At 43.5% G+C, this 19,125-nt stretch overlaps 1 protein-coding gene across 2 annotated transcripts; it reads left to right on the top strand.

Annotated features, from left to right (window-relative positions):
• Window positions 1-724: 724 nt before the first annotated feature.
• ccnjl (cyclin J-like) lies at window positions 725-16,811 on the top strand. Of its 2 annotated transcripts, none has more exons than XM_071519826.1 (6): window positions 725-972; window positions 1,715-1,822; window positions 4,427-4,637; window positions 12,132-12,431; window positions 12,579-12,738; window positions 13,424-16,811. In XM_071519826.1, the coding sequence occupies exons 2-6, from the start codon at window positions 1,745-1,747 to the stop codon at window positions 13,953-13,955; spliced, it is 1,281 nt and encodes a 426-aa protein (XP_071375927.1). In that variant the 5' UTR covers window positions 725-972; window positions 1,715-1,744; the 3' UTR covers window positions 13,956-16,811. The 2 variants fall into 2 exon arrangements, with proteins under 2 accessions (XP_071375927.1, XP_071375926.1); XM_071519825.1 differs by having other exon boundaries at window positions 1,712-1,822.
• Window positions 16,812-19,125: the final 2,314 nt, after the last annotated feature.

Below are 19,125 nucleotides of genomic sequence, written 5' to 3'. Positions count from 1 at the left end.
CCCTTTCTACCAGGTGGCACACAGCGATCCTCTGTGATATGAACTGTTTTTTTTTTTTTTTTTTTTTTTTTACAAAAACAACACAAAATTTAACTGAAATTAAAAGAACGGTCTGATATTAATTTTGCCATATTATATATTCCTGAGAAAAGAGGATAATGTGTTTGCATACTTTGTGGTGCTCTAAATGTAATAAAATTAAGAAACTGCCCTATTGGTGAATATATCAAATTGGTATTTTGGTTGTTTGTTTTTTTTTAGATTTTTTTTAGATCATTTATATCTTTACCCGCATTGGTTCAATATACAGTAATGAATTTTTACATTAGGCTTTACCCATGTTAGCCATCCGGTTCTTCAGTTGCATTAGAGCAGTGGTTCCTAAAGTGGCGTCCAGAGAAATGAGGAATAGGCTAGTTTAATTTTTAATAATTTTTAATCCCTAGAATTTAGCACAACGAGAGAATATATCGGGACGATAGTTTGGATTACAGTTTTCACTCTCCCTACTGTTGTCACCTTCCCATCTATAGTAGCCTAGATTCTGGGGGTCCTTCACATGAAAAAGGGTGGCCGTGGGTGGCCGTGGGTGTTTGTAGTTCTGACACTGACCTATATTGGACTACAATTCCCAAGCTCGCGGAGGGACTCTCACGTCTAGCGCACGAGCCTCACACCGCAACAGCAGCTGGTGCAGCCGAGGAGGCTACTTTGTTACAGCGGAGCCACTGGAAAAAACGGCTGAGGAAAATCGGTTGGGAAAGTGTAAACAGTTTGGGGAAAACTGCGGAACGAAACGCCTGTTACCGGGATTTGGTGGCGGCGGTTATTTTATCAACTTGTCAGAGGATTTAAACTTTCACTTTTCGCCGAAAAAAAGAGGGCAATTTGCAAACTTCCCCGAAGAGGAGTTCTCCCAGTCAGGATGTCGGACTGAGACAAAGGGGTCTGGGGGGCATTCCCGTCGGAGTGGTGAGTGGCACATGTAACGACCATGGCGAGCAAAAGTTTCTCAGGTCGCTTTCATATCAATAAATCCAACCGTGTAGATGTTGAGGCCGCTTTTGTTTTTCTGCGTGTGTTGTTTTGTTTCTATCGAGGCGAATATTCCCGTGGTCTTTGGGCAGCCAACTTGTGTAGCCTCACTATTTGGTAGCTGTCTCGTGGTGGAGACGCGTGTGAATGAGAAACAATGTATGATTTTTGTTAATAATTTGTCGTTGTAATGTAAAATGATATCACAAGTTAGTTTGCGGAGGCTGTCATGACTCGTTTGACCTACAGCTCTTTCGAGCGGACATTTAACCGAGCCATTTAAATTCCCCGTGCATAGAAAATGGCCTGTATTGGGGAAATAGACCTAAGCTATGGAAATGGAAAAATGTTTCTAAACTTTCTCGAAACGATTTGAGGGTTTTTTTCAAACTCGCTTGTTTTTAATCAGCTCTGTTTTCATATTCAACTCACAAGCTGTTAACCTAGCCGTTTAATCAATTATCCAAACTTTATAATCTAATTTTAAGAATGAATTTGTTGATCAATAATTCAATTCCATCCGCTGGTGTATCTAATGATTTTGTTATTGAAACTTTTTATAGGCCTATTGCTTTATACATTTTCCAGTCACCTTTGGGCAGCAATTAATTATTAGCAATCCACCTTAAAGTAAAGTGATTGAACCGTGGTTGATTTGGACATAACTGTGTTTCAGCAGGTGTAACTTGATTCTTGAAGCCTCCTCTGGATGGGAAAGATGGAGAGGGAGTTGCAGTGGTGGAAGGGACAGCTAGCGGCAGATATCCATCAATCTCTCCGCATCAAGGTGAGTCTACTCAGCTCTGGATCAAGTCTTAATGGTCGGCCATCTATCTCTCCAGCTGTGCCTCTAATAATGGCTTCATCTCTGTTCGGCATCACGACTTTATTTTGACAGGAAACTGTTATTTTATTGACTGTTATAATAATAGTATACTGTTATATTATTTAGTGTGAGCCAAATCTCTTTAATATATATATATAACCTGAAATTCACATAGCAATACCCAGTAGGAAATACACATTAAATTATCAGCAATCTATCTAGCTTTTCATCATCCAACAACCGAAAGAATAATAGTGTTTTGAATATTATGTCTAAAATAATTAAAAGAAAGTACATGAACAGATAGGCCTGTGTTGGTATTCCTTAGCAGCTTCTTTGCATATATATGTAGGCTGTACAATGCATTGAAAGTTGGAAAGAAAACATGATTACACAGACATGTTGTCTATTCTGACGTGATCTAATTTAGATTACATGGAGGAGTTAAGGCTCATTAATTGACGAATGTCTTAATTAACCTCTAAGCTTGATCATATTTCTTCCCATGTGTCACTTTAATGGAGACATCTGTCACTTGACTGGCATATTAATATTGGGAGCTGGGATTCTCGTGCCAACTTGACACTGAGAGAAAAGAATACAGATTAGGTTTAAGGTTTCGGTGCGGTTGTATGTATAGGGCGTCGTAGTTGAGCAGCTGCCTGTGTTTCTCAATAGTTCAGCATTATAATGACTCATTCACTTACACACAATTTGATTTAGTTTGCCCATGCTGGCCCATGTCTGACTCAGAATGAGCTGTCTGCCAGTTAGCTGGGAAATCTGTATGCAGAGCTGGAAATTAAACAAACCACTCCCCTGTTTTTTTTATATATATATTGCTTTGCCTACCTGCAGCTGGCTGGATGTGTACATATTCAGAAATAGCTTTAAGTGCCGAACAATTCAGTTGTAATCGGAGAGAATAAACCATAATGGCTTCTTGAAATTGGTAACGCAGCTCTGTGTAAGGCCTTCCCACAGTCTTCAGAGTTCCTGCATGGCGCCCGCTCCCCCACAGTTTCATGCAGCCTTAATGACGTTTGCTGCAGTGGTAATGCCCTGATGTGGGAGATAACGGTGGTGTGTAGCATGTGGCAAATTATCAGACATGCAAATCAGGCGGAGGCAGCTGTGGAATCCTTAATTACGGTGCGGGTCCCCCACAAAGGCACCTCTCCACCCCGCAGCACCACCGCCCCCTCCCCCCGAGCCCCCCCAGACTCCGGCAGCCCCCCCCCCCCCCCCCCTCCAGTCTCCTGCGGCCCTCGTACCCCCAGACAGACAGATGGACCAGAGGCAGAGGCTCTCAAGCAGTGGGAGGAGAGGAGAGTTTGGGGAGGATTGGGTGGTATGGTTGGTTGTGGTACAGGGGGTGGGGCTGCTATATGTGGCTTTGGAGGGTGGGGGGGGTGTTGCTGTTTATTTTTGGATTCCATTGAAGTATCAGTCTGACAATCACTATTGTTTTAGTTTCACTCACAATAAACAGTTGACAGTTTGTGTAAACCTAACTGCATCGGGTACATTTTGTCCTCACAGCAAAATTGAGTTATACGAACTATTGACACTAGCTTGAATTTCCATGAGTTTGCTTTTCAAACACAAAGCTTTTTTAGCCAGAAAAGGACAGTTTGAAATAGCCTAAGGACAGGGAAGTTCCTAAACAACAGTCTTGACATGATGGGGATGTTTTTTTGTGTTGCTCTTCCAATTTATGGACCCCTAACTGTTTGATCTTAAAGAGATTAATCCAGCAAACCTCAATCTCGTATTAAATCCAAATCAAAAGCCCTTGTTTTTATTCAGATTTAGAGAGAGCAAAAATGTTTTTTTGAAAACAAAAATGTTTTTTAGCAAAAGCAGCTTAGTACTTAACAACCTGTATAAAATATATGCAGAAAAAGTAACTATGCGTTGCGTTTATACATGCGGGACAAAGAGTTTTTTTTTTTTTTTCTTTGAGGCGGCTCTTTAAACTGGGGCCTGATGCTCCCTTATTTTCTGTAGTTGACTAGGAAGATACCCGAGGCTGATTCAATGGTAATGCCCTCAAGTATCTTTCTCTCCGCTTTGAAACACATGCAGCTAATTGAACATGAATAGGAGATGTGCTAGGGGTGAAACCTAATCCTATCTACTACTCAACCTCCACTGGAGGAACCATCCCCCCCACCTACCCAGCACCACCCTCAGCCCCCTGCTCAGAGACCCCTGCAATGACCCAAATTAGCTTCTCTTCTCTGCAACGATGGAGAATAAAATGGAATTGAAATGAGGCTGAAGCTTAATCAAGAATTTTTATTGGTAAATTGAGTTTTATCCTTGATAGGAATTTTTTTTACACCCACAGCACCTTTCCTGATGCCAGCTAAACCTCGTCAGCAGGGGACATGCATGGCCGACTATTATTATGCATAGTCTTTACAACCTCCCTCTGTTTCTCCACCGCTGCTTCCTACCCACCCTTTTCCTTTGCTGCTACCTCTCCCCCTTTTCATTTATCTCCCTCCTCTACCTCTCCATCCCCTTTTCCCTCAACTCTCCACCCATTTTCCCCTGCAGGAGCTGAAGTTACCCGTCTACCGGGCCCATTCACCTCAGATTGGCATGCGTCGGTACTTTGCGGACTTGCTGGCCATCCTGAGTAACCGCTACCAGCTATGTCCCACAGCACGCCACCTGGCCGTCTACCTGCTGGACTTGTTCATGGACCACTATGATGTGGCCGTCAAGCAGCTCTACGTCATCGCCCTGTCCTGCCTGCTCCTAGCTAGTAAGTCCATAAACAGCCCCCACCTCCTCCCCAAACCCAGTGACAAGTTTGTTTGGTGATTTAGGTAGGCTACTTGTTTGCCCACTGAGGAACATCCATTTTAAATGCAAGTCTTCATTGCTCCTCATAAGACTCAGACATGTTTCAGCTGATGCACTGGAAACTGTATTTGTGCCCAGTATTGAGTCAGAGCTTTGAACACTCATATCTGGTACAGAGTTAACTGTTAAAGCTTTACTAAGATTAGTTTTAGTCTCTCTATCTTGAACAGTTTGTTTATTGCAACTATTGGGATGCAAATACACTTAACCTGTCTATATAGATGAGCTACAGCATAAGTCTTTTGAGCTACCAGACATACTCTGACTGTGTTGTCTGTTCAGATGGTACAAGGTGAAACACTTTTAGCAATAAGGCTAATATGAGTCTGTTACTATTGTATATGTCTTCATAGCAACCACTGTTGTGATCCAGACCAAGCTGATAGCCTGTAATGACAGTTTACTGTTAGCTGGGTTGATTCTTAAAAAAAAAACAAAGTCACCATTGTGGCACAATGACTGTGCCATTGTTTTAGGAGAAACCTGGTCTGTCTATGGGGGATCATGCCTGTGTCTTCAGAACTTTATGCATATGCCTTTGATCCTGGCTTTGATAACATGTCTGGGGCTGCTGTTGTTGCTCACGTTCCACATAGTCAGTCCGGGATGAGGCAGTATCACACCTGCCAAGGTCAAAATGTCCTCTATTCAAAGGTGTGATTTTTTTTCTCTGTGTTGAATCCATGTGGCAGCCTACCTAGTGTTTTCTATACGAATCCTCTGTTGCTCTGGGTTCATTTTCTAACTGTGGTGCTTTCTCTACTTTAATCAGCCAAACCTTCTACTTGAATAGCTGTCTACTAAAGATACACATATAGATTGTGTCCTGTGTGTAGATTAACAACAACTCAGTTAAAGCTTTGGATATGAATTCCTGAATACCTCCAGTCTGGTTGCTGGTAGATGTTATCTAAGCGTGCCGTTGTTGCTTTTCTCAAGCTGCCTGTGTTTGTGTAGAAGTGAGTGGAGCGATGGTTTAGCTTGGTAACCAGTAGCCAATATGCTCTTCTGCTGTTACACGTAAAATTGATTGTTTCTCTGTGTGTGTGTGTTTCATGTAAAGCTAGTCTGTTAATCATTCTGCCCCTGCTGATGCATGGTGCAGGTTGTGTGGTAGTTATTAGTGTCTCTGTGTCTGTCTGGTGATTAACAGACTGTGAGGCTTTCTGTACATTAATGCAGCCCTTGGCATCATGGGTAATTAGACTAATGATGCCGTCAAAGTGGGAGTCTGGAACGGGGCCTGCTCACTTGGGAGGGGAGTATGTGTGTGTGCGCGCGTGCGTATTCACACACAGGCTATCGTTTCGTGCAGACTAGCCTCTGTGGTAGGATAAATTTGAATGTGAGACTTGAAAGAGATCCTATTTTAAAAGCAATGTCATGAGACTCCCAAGAATAGCTTTGAGAGTTCACTCATGAAGTTATTAAAATATTATCAACCCAACCCGGCCAGAGGATCCTCCAATAGATGAATCAAGTTTTTTTTTATTGAATCTTTTGATTGTGGCTTTCAGTTAGGAGAGAGTCATGCTCTCTCTTCTCTCTTCTCCATCTGACTCCTCCAGGACTCTGGGGAGTCTCTGCCATGATTGATGAAGGCTTGAAAGGGTGTTTGATTCAAAGTTGTCTTGGGTTTTTATCTATCCTGAGGTGCTTTGGAATCTGGCCTAGTTATTGAACTGCCTCCCCAGGTCCCACTGCCTGCTCTTTGACAGGCACATACATTGTCTTTGTTTAAATTTCTCTAGCTTCCGCACTCGGTTAATTAATCGCTGCCTCTATTGTGCCTCTCAGCAGTCACTACTTAATCCTGTTAGCCTATCGTGTGTGTGTGTGTGCACGCATGTGTGTGTTGGTGTTTGTTCATGGATAAACTGTCCTTCATTAAAAAGGCTAAGGGTATGGTCAGTTTTTCAAACCCGTAGGGATTGACTGTTAGTCACATACAATTAAATCTAATTCCAGTAAACCCATTTATGTAATGTCAATCTCAGCGGTGATAATTCATGTATAAACAGCATATTTCCATTAGAAAATCTGTCCCTATCCCAGAACTTCAAGTTTCCATTGTGTTGCTTTCCATGAAATCCTACAGTGACTACATCAGTCTTCCTGGCAGATCTCAGTCCCTGAAGTCAGAGCCGTGCGTACAGCAGCTATTTGTTATGGCTAATGACATCATGGATGTGTGTGACTCATTGTGTGTCTCCAGTCTTTTGCTATAATCAGCCTCTTTCTCTTTGAGGGTGGCTCATTGGTGTACTTTCCTATAGATAGACTTACAAAGTACTGATATACTTACAATTTGTGCTCTGCCAGCAAGTCTAAGAATGGTACGCAGTTTTTTGTCCTCAGTACTTTTTATTTATCATTGAAGTATTTAACCTTTTGTGTGCATTTGTAAAAAAATGTTTTGTATAATTTGTTTGTTGACTGAGGATTATTTACATGAATTGTTGTGTAGGGGTTCTCGTGATTTTGTGTTGTGTTTTCCTGCAGCAAGTGATGGTTGAAGCTTGAATTTGTTTATTGTGGCTGGTGCAGCTGATATAGTGAAGGGTTTCTAAACAAAAAAAGAGCATCCAACGACACACAAGCTCCCTCATATTGACTATGCAGTGCACTCACATCGGCCTCAGACCCCGGGGGTGGGGAGGGACTGTGTGCTGAGGGGCACCTGCCATATGCTCTCCGAGTCAGGCCTCAAACAAAAGCCCCTCAATGCAAGCAGGACAGCCAGCCAGCCAGCCCCTTCCCAGAGTGGGGGAGGGGAGCAGAGACTAGGGGGTGGAAGTTGGTGTGTGTGTGTGTGTGTGTGTGTGCGTGTGTGCGTGTGTGTGTCTGTGTGTGGTAGAGACTTGCAGCAAGCGAGGAGATGGTCTTAGCAACAACCTCGTCATAAGCCTACGAATTTTGTTGCGACCAGTGAGACGTAACCTCTGGCTAATTAAGATCTAACATTGAAGTCCAATCTATTAGAGAATTTCCCATTAAAATATTAGCACATTACCACCATGTAGCCCTTTAACAGACTGTAGTTTTGTGACTGGGTTTGGTGCTGGGATGCCGAATTGTGTTCTTTCCCCTCCACTGCACTGCTAGCTCTGTTCCCTCTGCATCCTTCTCACCTTGTCAGGGACAGGCAGGCTCAACCAGTCCTGGGACAGGGAGGCCAGTAAAAGCAGCCCCACATCCCTGGGGGGTTGGGAAACGAGTGGAGCGGTACTTCAAAGGCAGGTCGACTGCTGATGTTAAACAGGGTAGAAAGGGAGGGAGAGGTGGGGGCAAGCGAAATGGAACATGTTAGAACTGAACCACTCAGCAGGGCGCCCTGATATGTAGATTAATAGGGGACCCACTGCCCCCCTACCCCCCCAACCCCTCTCTTAGAGGTTTGACAATAATTCTGATGGAATTATCATGTGGGGCTCCATAATTAAAGAAATTATGTACGGGATGTACAGATGGGTGAGGTTGTTTTTTTTACTTTAAACTAGGTGTGGTATTTTTTTTTTTTTTACCAGATGCTGCCAAAGCACCAATTCATCTGTCTGCTTATTAGAGTGTTGCATTTATTATAGTCCACAAGCTATGGTGTAAATGTCAGTATTGAGTCATGTATAGTGTTTAACTTATGATGGGCACTGACAATGCCTGAGGCTCTGTTTAGGGGAGTCATTTTTCCCCCCATTCTCCGTCTTGTCCCTCATCACCCATAAGGCAAGGCACTTTACACCCCCCCAACACCCCAACCACACACACACACACACACATACACACACAGAGGGCCGGGATCCTAAGATTCTCCCTGGTCACCCAGGCGTTAGCATCAAGGGTCAAGGGTCGCTTCAGGCCTGCATTGTGTGGGCTGCAAGGGCCAGGGGTGGCAACACGGAGGAGACTCTGTGGTCGAGCTGTGACCAATTCCACACTCCCAATGAAAGATGAACCAGCAAATTAAAAGGGTTTAAAGAGCAGAGGAAATTCCTCCACGGCTGTCAACTCTAAGAGAGAGAAAGAGTGAATAGAGAATGGAGAATGTAGAAGAAAGGGAAGATTGCCTTAAAAAGGGCCTTGATGGGTTTTGGGCAGAATTTTGTCTTGAACAATCAAAACTGTCTGAAAACACACATTTAATCCATAACATTCAACTTTTCGTTCCTTCATGTTTTTTCTACGAGAAGCATACCATTTTGGGGACTGAGGGACATGGAGTAGAATTACATGATGTCTGCAAAATGGAGACAAACACAAAACATAGGCTTTTTCTCTGTGTGAGAATGCTGCTCTCAGGTTTCCTAACAGCCCCCTATCAGTCTAAACCCCCCAGCAGCACACCTGGGAGGAGGCCCTGCATCCTGGTCTTACCTCTCCCTAACCCCTGACCTCTAACCCCTCCTTGAATGTTTACTCAACCTTTCTCATCTTCACCAAATGCTATTCTCTTGGTTCAGCCACACCTCACCTGTGGGCGGTATGAGAAAAGATAGGTGCCCTGTAGCTTAAGTGCAGGTATTGCACTTGGTGCAGAAGAGGTAGCAGACTGGTCTCTTCATCTCTGTGTGTCTTCCCTGCTCACTGACTTAAGATAGGATCATTTAGCCACCTGCATTCCAGGTAGGCTGAACTCACAGGAGAGGAATGCACCCTCTCTCTCACAGAGAGACACAACAGTCACACAGCCTGTATTATATACAGGAGACAGCCCTTTTTAAGTTAAAACAGCTTGTAGCACTAAATCATGCTTCTCCAATTTCCTCCGTAGTCGCTTTGTTGGTTTTGTTAAAGCAGATCTTTTGTGCATTGCATGTTTCACATGTGTCCAGTCACCCACAGTAGTAAACCAAAAGAGTAATCACAGAACACAATGAGGAGATTGACTTGCACTGTGTCACTCTTAAGATCAAAGAGGCTGGGGTTGTGTGGAGATTGGGGGCATTGATGGCTGTTTATGGCTGCGTCTGTGTGGACATAGTGGTCTAGCAGCAGACAGAGCACTAGGCCTAGAGGATATGAGGGTGAGAGAATGGGGCAAGTGTGGACTGGGCCATGGAACTAGCCCTGGTGGGGGTAAACAGCCCTATTTCACAGTGCTTCCTGTTCTGGTGTGGAGACGCCATTACTGCCTGTGTGCTAATTACCCCTCTGGCCTGTTGGGCTGCAGATCCCCCATACCCCCACCCCTCTTGCTCTCTGAATTATTCCCTCTCTTTCGCTGTCTCCTTCCCTGCTTTACGCTAGGTAGCAACATTGGGTGGTAAAACTCACACTCAGTATGGAGACCCCCCCCCCCCCCCGACATGCACAGAGGGGAGTTTGCACATAGACAGAGGTAGAATAAAGTCTATCAAGGAAACCCACTATAGCCAAGCAGTCTGGCAGACATGTTGGAGTATCCACTGTATAAAGTGCAACTCAGAGAGGTTGCTAAAATCCTTATTTTTGGTTGCCATGGTTTTAGATTGGAGGCAAGTGTTGTTTTGACCAATAGACTGTTATTCTAATTCCCAGCAGGATGTGTTTTTTTTTGTTTTTTTTTTACAAAGCCTATGCATAATTTATTAATCCTAGCTGATGGACTTAAAACCGAGTAATTCTACAACAGTGACTGAGTGGCACTTTTCTTCGACAGCAGGCTGCTGTGTGTATGTGTATGTAGTATATGTGATAGTTTGCACATGTTTATATGAATTGTGTGGGAATTGAAGAGGCTGGTAAAGGCCCATCTGTGCTCCTGCTAATGCGTTATCTAAGCAGCTCTATTTCCTTTGAGAGATCATTATTTCCTATATGCCTTTCTGTTCCCTTTGAATGGCCATTACGTTCCTGACTATACTTGCAGGCATATGCTGATCTCAAGGGCTTTCGCAAGGGGTGACAAAACATGAATATTTTCAGCCGCCATACCAGTTTTAATTTAAGTCTAACATGTGTGCCCACATTTTCCCGCTAAAAGCTGTGTGTAGTTAAAGGCAGGGGTTTTAGAGGGTGTTTTTCAGAAGCATGTGCCAGTGTAACCTGACTCCTCTTCGCCCTCGCCCCTAAAGTGTGAGCAAAGGAGGCCTGTTGGACCCATGGATTAAAGGCAGAATCACCCCTGTTCATTGGCCACATGGACCCATGAGGCCTCGGGGCTGTTGCTATGGCAAGGAGGATGTCTTGGGCTGGGGAGGGGGCTTGCTGTAATAGTATTGCTGTGATGTCTGACTGGGATCTAGAATGAGTGAGTGGGCCAGAGATATTGGGGACCAAGTTGATTGGCTTTTTACAGAAAGTGGTCGGCTGGTGTAAGCCACAGTAAGTGCCCCACACTCCGTAAGCTTAGTGTTGTCTTCTTGGCTTGTTAGACTTATAGCTCAGTTTTTATGGCCAGATGGTGAATAGTCGTCTACTTAATTGCTAATGCTTAGGGAGCATTGCCAGTTTTGAATGGGACCACTCGCTCTCAGCAACAGCATGCCAAAAACCTGTATGTTTACCTCCACTTTTTTAAATAATAAATGTATTTTTAGACACCAGATTGTTGATATGACATTTCGTAAGCATGGAATTATATTTGGATCTATCTGTTGTTATTATTTTTTTTTTTTATCAATTTGTGTTATCCACATATTCTCAAATGTTACTTGATTTTCTTTATGCTTATGTGGAGTTATTCCCTAAAAAAAAAAGTACCTTTTTTGGGATTAAATATTTAAAAAGAAGGTACATAACAGATTTGCCAGCTGGCATGTCAAATCTTTGATGCTCAGTGTCTCAGAACTGCGCTCCACCTGATAAAACTGTATAATTCCAAGGTCATGATTTAACATTGGTAACTAAACACAGTCTTGTCTTAAGAAAATGGGCACCTAGGATGCCCAAGAAGCCTTGGGTTTAATTTTCCTTAAATCTTGAATTAATCCTTAAATTATCATACAGCTGGCCTTGGAAAAGAGAGGCTTCAGAGCAATAGGCTTCAGCCATGTGGAAAGATACTCCAACTCTGACCATGTCATGCTAATGGCCATGTGACTTTGCAGCACACTGTGCCTTGTAATAAGTGTAGCCATGAGAAGTGGGGGACAATCTCCACCTTGACTTGCTAGGATCTGTGGAAACTTTGAGCAAGGCTCTTGAGAGTTGAGCATAAGCCTGCTGGACCTGGCTACAAATGTTAGTGTTCCTATAGAATGATATTGAAAGACATACATACATACATACATTTTTAAACATTCACCATCGTGAAGTGGAATAACTACAGTACATTGTGATTACTTCAGTTCAGTATCCTCAACAAAATAGAAATGAATTTTGTAATGTCATGTGCTCTCAAACATGGCATCTGAAGTATTAGGATGTAAATGCTTCAATGCCCATTAACCCCCTATATCGCCTCCTTTCTTTCCAGGTAAGTTTGAGGAGAAGGAGGACCGGGTGCCCAAACTGGAGCAGCTCAATTCGCTGGGCTTTATGTGCAGCCTGAACCTGGTTCTCAACAAGAAGGATCTAATCAAGATGGAGCTTCTGCTGCTGGAGACCTTTGGCTGGAACCTGTGCATGCCCACACCGGCCCACTTTATTGACTACTACCTCCATGCCTCGGTGCAGGAGGGCGACCTGTACAACGGCTGGCCCCTCTCCTCCCTCTCCAAGACCAAGGCGTTCATGGACAAGTACACTCACTACTTCCTGGAGGTCTCACTGCAAGGTGGGTTAAGTGTTGGAGGGTGGAGAATAGTGAACTGGCTTCTACTTTGTTTTGCTGATTGTCCCATTGCTAATGAACACAAAGAGATTTTGCTTGTGATGTGACCCAAAGTTGAACAGTTTGCTTGTCTCTCTGTGCTTCTTCCAGACCATGCCTTCCTGAGTTTCCGGCCATCTCAGGTTGCTGCAGCGTGCGTGGCAGCATCTCGTATTTGCCTCCAGATCTCTCCTAGCTGGACGACCGCTCTGCATCTGCTAACAGGCTACACCTGGGACCACCTCACCCAGTGCATTGAACTCATGCTGCTGTAAGGGGGACATACACCCGCCTACACCCCTTCTCACTCCCACTCTCTCTCTCACACACGCAGAGGTAGAGTAAGGTACATCAAGGATGAAACACATGATTGGCAGACAAACTCTCTCAGGTTGTAGCAGTCACTCTGTAAAGTGTAACGGTAGGTGAAAGTAGATGAAGCTCAGCCCCATACCCATCCATTTTTTTGGTTGCCATGGTTTTAGATTAGAAGAGGCCGGTTGTTGTTTTGACCAGAAGAGGGATTTTGGGTTTCGTGACAGAGTGTATCATTTGACAAAGCCTATCCATCTGGTAATCCTAGCTGATGGATTTAGTGCAGGGTAATTCGACAGCTGTAATTGAGTGGCACGTTTCTTGGTCAGCAGGCAGTAATGTGTGTGTGTGTATGTTTGTGTGCATTTGTATGATTGTTTACACATGTTCACATGAGTTGTGTGGGAGTTGAAGAGGCTGGTATAGAGCCATCTGTGCTCCTGTTAATGCATTTATCTAAGCAGCCATATTTTCTGCATGCCTCTTTCACTCAAGCACACACACACTTTGCTCTCTCCCTGCACTGCCTTGGCTTTTTCAGTTCTAATTCACCACTGAATTGCATGTACCATTGCTTGGTTTATTTTTTTCATGTTTGTTCATGTAATAATGACTAGAATATTCCTTTGTCCCTTCCACAGTGCTCATGACAACGATGTTAAGGAGGCCAACAAAACCAAATCCACCCCTCCCCACCGACCCTCCTCTCTACAGTCTCAGCCCCAGGCCTCTCACCTCTCCCCAGTGTCAGCCATCCAGAGACCGGCCTCCTCCTCTTCCACCTCGACCCCCCAGCAGTTGCTTTTCCAGCCGGATGGCTTCCCACACCTATCCCAGCATTCCCCCTCCCTGTCCCAGCTGCAGGTGTTAGCTGACTCCCAGGCTTTGGGGCCTGTGGTGAACATGTCTCAGGACTTCCTTCAGAGCCACAGAATGGGTCTGCTAACCGGGGCTCCCGCCATAACTCCGGGGGGGGCCTTCCCCTCCTACCCGAGCCTGACCTCTGGTCTCCAGCCTGGGGCTCGGGCGCTGCCGCTCCAGGGCCCCATCTCTGTGCAGATGGCCCTTGCTGGAGAACCCCGCCACTGCCTGAGTATGGCCTACAGTGGGGGCTACCTGGGGGCCCACCACACTGCCCACCACACTTTTACAGCTGGCTGTTTCGACAGGTGACGCCAGGAGACGGAGAGGGATCACAAACCCCGACGGGAGTGCACCGCTATGCATCCGTCCCGACTTCCTCCCCCCGTACAACCACTCGCAGACCTCCTCTCTCTCTCCGTCAGCACCGTCCCACCTGCAGCTTGCCCAGCTGCCCCCTCCCTCTCACAGAGACGCCTCAAGCGCAAGCAGAGGTCCAAAGGCAACATAGACCCAGTGGAGGTCATCACATTAACGTGACTAATACACCACTGACTGATATGAAATACTTGGGCATTGCAAAATTGTTCTTGCCATATTGTTAACTGGTTTATATATCTGTGTTATGATACTGTCATCACTGTGAATGAGATGAAAGCAGCACAGTCTGATCTAACACCCACCTCATCCAGTGCCTGTTCTCAGTCATGATGCTGAGCCAATTTGAGGAGTACACAGAACATAAAGTATCTGTGATAAAGGATATCTTGCTGCTTGACCTCTTTTACTCTAATCCAAAAAAATATGAACACATTTAGAGAGGAGATATGGACCGGTAAGTGATTATTTCTTGACCCGCCATTGGAGAGAGGTAGAACCTGAAATAGAGGCTTGTCGCTGCGATGGCAAGGAACACAGAGGCTATGTCACTTAAATGTTAGCGGATAAGAAGTTATGCCACCTGCATGTCGGCAAACATGGATCTAATGGCTGTAGTCTCTGTTAGAGCCGCAGGGCCCCTCTGGGAATTCCTCCACCTCATAAGCCATCGGAGGGGGGCAAAGAATTCATTGTTCTGTGCACAGCAGGTGAAATCCACAGTTCTAGCATACCTGTAGTGTTTTGGTTTTCTTTCCTCCTCTCTCTTTCCTCCTCTTCATCTATTCTCTCCTATCTCCAAAGTCCAGCCTTGTGGCGAGCCCTCACGCTCGGGATGTACCCGAGTGAGTGTGTGGCTCCCTCCAGCCGCAGGCCTTGTTGTACTAAAGCTAAGAATTCAGTGTCCCCGGCACCACTCAAAGAATTTAAAATGAACTGATATGACCGGTTGTGATTGGACACCCATGGTGAAGGAGACTTGGACGTTGGTTGTGTATTGTATATATGAATTGCTGCTGCCTTCTTATGAACTGTTGGTTCTGTGTCTGTGTTAAAGACTCCAATGTTTACATGAACCACAAAGTATCAGGGACTTGAACAAGATTACTTGAATATGATGCCATTGAAACATGCCATAGCTTTTATTTATGATGACATGCTTTTTCTTGTTCTTGATTTTTGTACTTTTTTTTTGGTTGATATAGTGTAGCTTTTTTTTTATATATACCAACATAGAAACACACCATGAAATACGAAATAATAGTTTTCTTTGTACCCTTTCATAGAAACTGTATATTCAGGCTCAGGTTTTAAGGCTGAAACTACCAGCCATCCCATTATTCTGTCCTATTGAGTATGCTTTAAGTGGATGCTAATATGGCGTCCATGGAGTCTGGAATATTCCCCTTCCTCATCACTGGACCATGCTTTGCTTAGAAGTCAGCAACTGACTTCTGATCAAGCCTTTAGGTTGAAAAACCCCCCGATCTGTCTATATGTGCATCCTAGTGGAACAACCTTGTGGTAAAACACACAGACATCTGTAGTCAGTCTTCAGTAATTGCTTCCCAGATTTCTAAAGCTGCAATTCCCAATCTTCAACTTCCTGTTAAAGTATAAACACATCCAGATTCCCAGTCCCGGTCACAAGGGTTGAGCACCGGTTACCATGGCGATGCCGAAAATGACCGTGGACCCTGACTTTTAGGATGTGGGTTATTCGTGACTGAATTGAAACCAACGGCAGCTCACAGTTGTAGAGAATTGTGAGCTTCTTTTGGAATAAACTATGAATAACTTACTATATGATGGTTTCACTGATTACATGGTGCCGCTTCTCACCCAAACTGTGATCTGCTGGCAGTTTGAATCTTCTGGCTTTACACTTCAAACAGATGAAGTTGCTGTGGACATCTTACCACGTTAGTGCCTTGTCCTCAGCAGTTGTCAGGCTCGAGCTTTGTTGTGAACCATAAATTAATAGTCAGAGACTTACATTTCCCAGTTAACACTGTATGAAACCTGCTGTAAACCTTCAATATAACACTCTGACTAATATGGCGTCTTTTCATACTCGCTCATGAATCACCAAATCTGTTCCAGCCCGACCTCAGTATGTTTTCCTACCACTGTAAAGGACTTGTCCATGTACTTTTCCATTATATGAACTAAGACACTATGCCTTTGTTTTGCTTACTTTGTTTGTACAGTTTTGTTATATTTTTTACATTCCCTTTGTTTTCAGTGTATTTTTAGTTCAAGCCTTTTGTGTTTCACATGATGGATACTGTTGGTGTGAACTAGATGTTTTAGAGTACAACTTGCTCTCCCCTCACTACTCATAAGAGCAACTTCTCACTGAGGTCTCAAAGGTGCAATATGTTGTTTTCTGTTTGTAGAATTTCCACAGCCATCACTGTCTCGTGTTCACCACTGGTTCATCTTTTGTAACTTATTTTTGATAATTGTGTGATTTGACTTGATTTCTGCCAGAGGGCAGTGGGCTCTGAACACAATTAATATGTTGCATATTGCAGCCACCTCCTTTGAGTGATAGATATACTGAATACATTTGTCTTTAGCTAGAGTTATACTGTGCGTTTTTCCCTCCTGCGAAAGGTGCTGATATCACTCACACCAAACAAATAACACTTGGCTAATGTGATAGTAATGATATGACACCACAAACTTCCAATTTATATTTTTATATTATTTTGTAACAATCTGTAGGCTTGGTATATGTGACGCTGAATGATAAAAGGAATTCTTTTATCAAATGTGCCATGGAAAATAAACACACAAGTGAACTGAATTTCGTTGGGTTTTTGGGTGTGTTCTTGCAAGGAAGCATGAATGAAATGCCTGCAGCTCTTGGGAAGTGATGGGTTCCACTGCGCTGACCCAGTCTGCTCAGAGGGAAGTCAATGCAGCGGCTCCAAAGATAAGCCCAGCAGGATTTCCACAGGTTCCTCCAGCCGCAACCACATGCTGACAGTGCAACAACAGATCATGCCATTCATTAAAACAAGGTAGTGCTGAACTGAAGTACACAACACTTCGCTTTTGAGTTCATATCCAAGACAAATCATTGGATCTGTCATTCCCACGTTCACAACCAAGGGTGGAATCGTAAATGTACAAGCAGTAGTATTTTTCAGACTCGTAGACAAAGTTATTATTCAACATTTGAGAGAGAAACAAGTTCGTGCTGTCTTCTGCCCTCTCACTCCGCCTCCATAGTTCACTCAAGGCTTTCTATGTTCTATGACATTTTGATATATAGAAATCTATTCATTGCTTGTCCTTTATGACAGTGCTCTCTCTCTCTCTCTCTCTCTCACACACACACAAACACACAAGACAATATGCTTTTATATGATGCTTGCAAGCTGACTGCCCCTCCTTGTGTTAAACGCAGCACAGTGGACTCTCAGAAGTCCTTGGCCCTTAGCTTTTCTCTCCACCACACAATAGAATATTCATTTGAGTGTGAAATTGAGGGTTCTTTTTGCAAGTAAGTCTATCCTAATTAAAAAATGGTTAGGCTTCAACCCATGTGCAAATGGCTAATAATATCAGCTCACATCTTTAATTAGCATTAAGATAAAACAAAAGCAAGAGCTACACAATGTTCCCCTACATTGGCCTGATCTGAAAGTAATTAACTTACCATACAGATTAAGGTGCAATCAGTATTTGGCAGTGCTCTTATGTGCACTGCTTACATGATTTGTCTTAAGAGTTTTTTGTGTTTTTTGTGGTTGTTTCACAGGATGCTTGGTAAAAACGTATGTGTTGAAACTGTGTTTAGTCAAGGTGTTGGGAAGTTAAGGAGCTGTAATGTCACACTGCCCGTCTGTAAAGGGTGCTGGTGAGGGGGTGGGAGAGAAGGGAGCAGTGCAGAGCCGGGGGCCGTCAGTTTGCTAATGGTCATTCTCACATTCTCCCTGCAGCCTTTGTTTGTGGAGCTGAAGCAGGGTGCCTGCTTCCTTTTAATTTGTCTGCAAAGGGTTTGAGAGGGTGGGGGTGCCTGCATGGAGCGCTCCTCACCTTACTATTATCTTTATATAGTGGCTGTCTATGTGCACATGCTTTAAATTTACAAGTCAACATTAATCTAGGGACCACAGAGCAGAAAACAGCTGGACAAATTGAACCAAGGATTGTTCTATCAATGCAATGCATGTATACACTTACTTATTACGTATACATAATTAAGAAGAAACTAAGAATAAACAATTTTTTTCTTCCATGCTACCTTGCACTAAATTGTCAAATTTACTCACCAAAAGAGTCTGATTAATGTATTTAGTACATAGTCTACTTCATATACACACTTACATGCAAGTCTTTCCCTAGTGAATATAAATCTTCAAGAATCAGGTGAAGTTATTACATTGTTGGAAATGAAAGAAAATTGTATTAAATGAAATTTAGTCTTTTGTTCTTGCTGATTAATCACAGCAAAGGAAACTGTATATTTTTGTTGCTCTGAAGAATTCAACATGTGCAGTCCTTGCCTTGCCAAAGCACTGAACATGTGGAACAAGTAAAGTAGTGCCTGACTGGGGTGAAATGATGCCATTGTGTCACTTTTCAAGAGGGGGTCATTATTATGGAAACGTCATGGCATCTAATGAATATCAATAATGAAAACGGATTTCACCCGCTTTAAGGTCTAAGATGGGAAAAGGCCATGATCAAACCATCAAAAGGATCATGTGTTTAAAGTAGTTAAAATACTAAATTACTGTCTTCCAACATATATACAGTCTTGGTCTAGTTTTAGTCTATTTTATTTGCATAACCCTTTATCACAGTCAAGTCTCAAAGGGCTTTACATGCCATTATATACATGTCATATACCATACTACATCATACATATACATGACACATATATATACACACATCATACACTAGGTCATATACGCACATACTTCATATACATTGTTTACTACATCATATACATACTATACATCATATACTAGAGCAGGGATTCTCAACCTTTTTCATATCAAGTGCCCCTAATTTAGTCCACATTAGGGCCATGGACCCCCATTTGATTAGATTTTGTCTCTCTGACCCAAATCTGAGAATATTTTTA

Source organism: Centroberyx affinis, unplaced genomic scaffold (genome assembly GCF_046629955.1).
Source record: "Centroberyx affinis isolate AG114_WGS23_722 - 3 ecotype Tasmania unplaced genomic scaffold, CSIRO-AGI_Caff_v1 ptg000743l_1, whole genome shotgun sequence".
NCBI classification, from domain to species: domain Eukaryota; kingdom Metazoa; phylum Chordata; class Actinopteri; order Beryciformes; family Berycidae; genus Centroberyx; species Centroberyx affinis.
Note: the sequence above shows the minus strand (reverse complement) of the source record. Positions and strands in the feature narration are given on the sequence as shown.

Excerpts from the sequence above, each read along its gene's own strand:
- ccnjl (XM_071519826.1), top strand. The coding sequence starts at position 1,745 with ATGGGAAAGATGGAGAGGGAGTTGCAGTGGTGGAAGGGACAGCTAGCG. Across the intron at positions 4,638-12,131 it reads GTCCTGCCTGCTCCTAGCTA|GTAAGTTTGAGGAGAAGGAG; the intron begins GTAAGTCCATAA and ends CTTTCTTTCCAG. Across the intron at positions 12,739-13,423 it reads TGCATTGAACTCATGCTGCT|TGCTCATGACAACGATGTTA; the intron begins GTAAGGGGGACA and ends TCCCTTCCACAG.